The 4,896-nt window shown below is 34.8% G+C and overlaps 1 protein-coding gene across 2 annotated transcripts; it reads right to left on the bottom strand.

The window, feature by feature from the left end:
* Positions 1-732: 732 nt before the first annotated feature.
* LOC111518624 lies at positions 733-1,640 on the bottom strand. Of its 2 annotated transcripts, none has more exons than XM_023175977.2 (3): positions 1,537-1,640; positions 984-1,486; positions 733-925 (listed from the first exon to the last, which is right to left on the bottom strand). In XM_023175977.2, the coding sequence occupies exons 2-3, from the start codon at positions 1,484-1,486 to the stop codon at positions 874-876; spliced, it is 555 nt and encodes a 184-aa protein (XP_023031745.1). In that variant the 5' UTR covers positions 1,537-1,640; the 3' UTR covers positions 733-873. The 2 variants fall into 2 exon arrangements, with proteins under 2 accessions (XP_023031745.1, XP_046866677.1); XM_047010721.1 differs by having other exon boundaries at positions 987-1,486; positions 1,537-1,639.
* Between the last annotated feature and the right edge of the window lie 3,256 nt (positions 1,641-4,896).

The raw sequence follows: 4,896 nt of genomic DNA, 5'->3' as shown, positions 1-4,896 counted from the left end.
GTGTGGGTCTGGAGTGGGGGGGACACGCCCTCTCTTCTGCTTCATTCTCTATCATTTATGCATGTGTCTGTCGTTTTCCTCATTTGCTTCTTCTACCCAACCAAACAACCAACCATCCATTTCTCTATCCATCCATCCGTCCGTCCATTCGTTAGAAATGTAATCAAAATAATTACTTTCATTATGATTTTCGCCGTATGCTAATCAACAAAATCGCAAATGGCCTGTCAAGTTGAGCATTTCTTTTTTTTTTTTGTTTGTTTCCTTCATTTTCACATTTTTCTTGTCTGGTTTTTAATTTGAATTATTATTATGGCTTTCATTTTAATGGCTTTTAATTTCCTAGTTGAGTTAAAGGAAAAAAATATCTTCAATTAATTTCAAATTACTACAAAAGTTCCTTCAAAAATGTTCTTCCTCATTCCATACATGCCATAAATTCAGACCGCAGTGGCATAGAAAAACCAAAAATTTTTAAGAGATCAAATTTTAAGCATTATCAATTCAAGTCTGGGGCACTTCTGGAGTATCAAAGGATATGGAATTTATGATTATTTCTAATCAGAGAAATTATTAGACATAATTAGGGATAACTCTTACATTAAATCAAATTTCCGTAACGCAATATATTTACACTTTTAATATTATCTTACAAGAGACTTGTAACCCCATAAGCACCTTTTAAGTCGATACTTTGCTTCTTTATCTTTACAGTTTCAAGTGTTGTTGACATGTGTTTAAGTGCTCCGAGTTTATTTTACAATATTCAAAACTGATACAAGAAAAATTGGAAATGAATGTCGGCATTGATTTATGGGGCTGGGAATATGTTGAATAATTAAAAGCAGATGTTGAATTATTTTATTCGTCGATTTAACCATCATTAAGTTGAATTTGTGCAATATGATGCAACAAGTGAGAATTGCTATAATTAAGAAATTAAATTGTTATTAAAGAGTACTGGACTGAAGACTTTGACTTACAACAGATCAGGATTTAAAAGTATGTCTTGTGCCAGTTCGCGTCCTTTCCTATCACTATCGTCATCGTTACTGCCGCTGGTTTTGCAGTGATAGCAACTACCTGTATAGTTGGGTTCACCCTCTTGCCTGGGTGTTAAAGCTGGTTTCGCCAGCCGACGAGCCGCGGATAATTGTGTCGGATCATTATAGTCCAATGGTTCATAACGCGGCAAATAGGGATCCATAGCACGGCGAATAACCAAGTGATAATCATGGGCATAAGCTGCAGCTGGCTCTGCATTGGCCCAGATGGCAGCTGAGGCAGCATCTCTCTCAACTTTACTTTTTAATTTTTTTCCTCGCTTTAGGCGGGCACCCATTTCCTGAAATTCGGGTATGCCAAAGCGATTGACCAACGGATCGGCCAGCGGACCAATTTCATCGATTAGGCTGGGAAAGCGGTCACGCTGACATGGACGCTGAAAATAAGGTCCATTTGGTCCAAATGGGTGATTCATCATCATCTTAGACGAAAATGTTAGTAATGATGTTAAAATTCAATTACAAAGTTTACCTTAACACAATTTCAATGCCAACACAATATAGAAAATGATTTGCAAAAAGAGATTTCCGAAAGGTTACTTTTCAATAAGTCAAAACAAGGAAATGATTCAATAACTTACTTGAGGGCTGCATCGAGTTGTTTTCGATAGCTGCCACTATTATTCGCCAATATTTTTGACATGCAAGATTTTCGTGAATTTGGGCACACTTTAATAACGCTAAAAAAAAAGTGTCACCACATTGCAAGTTGTGTAAAAGAAATTAAAAAAAAATAGTTTTTTGCGGATAAAACATCCAAAATTTAGATAATAATTCACTTCGATTAAGGGTTTAATCATGGTCAAATAAAGATGTACAATTAAACTAGAAAAACTTCTAGGGTCATTGAGATATGTGTATTTAATTTCACTCATTGATTTGATACTATATAAATCAACTTCTGTTCTGCTCACTACTTGGGGGATTCACTTTACCAACAATTCCATTTAGTAGCCCGTATGCTTTATCTATCCTTATCATTTTGCTCATTTCCATGCTTAGACCACTTACTCTATGCCCGCTCTTGTTCTCATTTACAAAATCCTGCCAAAACCCCACCACTCTCTTGTCCCATCTATTCATTCACTTGCTCTCAATTCGCTTGTTCACTTTGCCATACGCTTTGCATAACTTAAGGCGCAACAGGAAATAAATGAACACGCCCCAACGACTGAACAAACGAAACGAAAGCGCACAAAAAACAACAAACAAAAAAAAAACGAAAGGAACAACAAAACAACAGAAAGACCAAAAAAACAAAAGTTTCCATGGCACAGTTTTTCCATGTACTTTGCACGCATCCCAACATAACCCCAAGCCCCCATGCTTATCCCCCTTCCCTTTCGCATCCTTAGTCCCTATATAAACACAAATTGTTCTTGTAATATCAATTTAAAGCAACGCGCCAAAAAAAATGAACAAGAGTCATGGGTTGGGGAGAGGACGACGACGAAGCAAAGCGACAACCAAAATTACGCCTTAAATTATGCAAATGTTTGGCAAACAAACAAAAAAAAAAAAATACTACATTTTCAGTTTGATTTTTATTTACTTTTAAAGAAGAAAACATTAAAATGAGGACAAGATTCAGGGAGATGCAAATGAAAAACGGTTGCTCATATTTTTCAAAATAAAAATTAAAGTAAGCAAAAAATTATGATAATAAAATTGAAATTACAAATTTTCATTACCCATACAAAATGGAATTAAATGAAAATTCCACATTTCATATTTGTTGTAGAGGTATCTTGAGATACTCTATTCAAAGCTGTTTGGAAACATTCGTTTAAATGTAATTTAGAGGTGAATTAATGTTATTTTAACCATTTACTTAAGTTTATATTCGTACTACAATATTCAAAATATTTTTAGATAACATTTCTCGACTATACACAATATAATGGAACTGCATCCAAAAATTCTTACAAGTAAAACGTATAAGTAGCTGTATCCCACGATTAAGAAATAGTTTTTAAGACCCATATTGGAAAAAGTAAATTCATTTTGATGTAGGTATATACATATACATACCTCCATGAAGATGTACATATATTTTCTTTTATGCTTATTCGTACTTAAGAAATGGCAAATAAAGCTTTTTGGCCCTTATGCAATGGACGAATGTATTTGTTTATTGAAATTCAAGTTGGTAAATGAAAACTTTGATTGCATATTAAATAAATTTCTTAATAATCTGTTTATGAAATGCAATACATAAAAGGGAGAATGGAAATACCTGACCAAGTCGAAAGTCAAACTTATGGCGTATGCGCCACCATTTGCTATCCTTGTCACAACCACAGGGGAGAGAGGGAGAGCCAGAAAGAGCAGAATATCATATGAGTGTGTGTATGTGTGTGTGTGTGAGTTTTTATCAAACATAAAGAAAGAAAGGAAACACAGAGCCAACTTTCATTTTGTTGAAATAACTTTCTTAATATTTTGTTTTACTTTTCATCTTTTATGCCACCTACCCGAATCCGCATACCCCACATTTGTCCGCCCCGCGCCCTCACCATTCCAAACGATATCTCTTTTAGCTTTTTTCCTGTGCCACATTTCCTTTTGAAGTTTGCTGCTTTTCTTGTTATTGTTGTTGCTATTTTCAAAAATATTTTCAACTTTTGCCGCTCAAGTTTATGCAAAGCATTTGCCAACTGCTTTCATGCCCCGCTTCCGCCCCCAACCATTCATCACTTCTCCCGGCGTCCTTTGTCTCTCTCTCTCTCTCTTTCTCTGTCCCTCGTGAAGAAAAAAACTTTTTGTTACCTTTAAACAAATTGTCCCTTTTTTGTTAAAACTTATGTACATATGTGGGTGTGTGTAACGTGTGTGTGTGTTTGTGTGTTTGTGTGCCGACAACAACAAGGACACATTACAAGAAACCCGGCTAAGCAGGATGTGCACACTTTGAGCCTTCTATTTTAGTGTGTGTGGGTGAGGATTCAGTTTGCCATATTTCCGTTGATATTTCTACTTAAAAAGAAAAAAAACACATAAACCAAAACTTGGCCGACTTTCTCTTCTTTATTTTATTTATTTTGTTAAAGGATTTTCAAGTCTTTCCGTTATTTTCAACTCTTTTACAAAATATATATTCATTATGCACTGAATTTGTCACGTATTGTTCAAATTGGTTGGAAAAACAAGAGCTAGGAAACTTTTCCAAATGATTATACATATGTATCTTATATTTATTTCAACTAATCTTTTATTATTATTATTATATTAGGAAATTTTCAGCAATTAAATAAAGTTTTAGTAAAAATTATTGTAGAAAAAACCAGAAATACTTATGATGGTAGCGATGGTCCTAAAGGGGCGACCTCATCTAAACGTATATGGCTAAATAAAATGGTAATGGCAGGATGAGATTTTTACATAATTGTGCTATGATCCTGGCAGTTTATTGATGGGTGACTAAGTGAAATGTACAAAGAGGTGAGGAATAGATTTCAAGTGTTTGATATTTTTCCACTTGACCGACATTATTGAGTTGCACATCGAAATGCATTGCTCTTAATATATAGAAATCAGGCAAGGGAGTTGCCATGGCTATCCTCGTCCTTTTGGTTGCTTTATTTCGTTTTTGCTTTCTTTTGCTTTCTGGATTAAAACTACAATTAAATTCACATAAAACAAAATATCCTGCGGTGCTTTTTATGTGTACGCTTGTAATATAATTCCTTTTGGCTAATGGGGCAACACACATACGTACACACACACACATATATATACTGAATATCCTTCACATCCTTTTGGCATTGGCGAAAGCTCCAAGTATTCACAGCAGGCGGTCCATACCAAAAACAAGAAAAGAGAGAGAGAGCGC

The sequence above is a fragment of the Drosophila willistoni genome (assembly GCF_018902025.1).
Source record: "Drosophila willistoni isolate 14030-0811.24 chromosome 2R unlocalized genomic scaffold, UCI_dwil_1.1 Seg167, whole genome shotgun sequence".
Lineage (NCBI taxonomy): Eukaryota > Metazoa > Arthropoda > Insecta > Diptera > Drosophilidae > Drosophila > Drosophila willistoni.
The sequence above is the reverse complement of the archived record's forward strand: the minus strand, read 5'-3'. Positions and strand labels throughout refer to the sequence as shown.

Excerpts from the sequence above, each read along its gene's own strand:
- LOC111518624 (XM_023175977.2), bottom strand. The coding sequence starts at position 1,486 with ATGATGATGAATCACCCATTTGGACCAAATGGACCTTATTTTCAGCGT. Across the intron at positions 926-983 it reads CTTTTAAATCCTGATCTGTT|CAATTCTCACTTGTTGCATC; the intron begins GTAAGTCAAAGT and ends TCTTAATTATAG.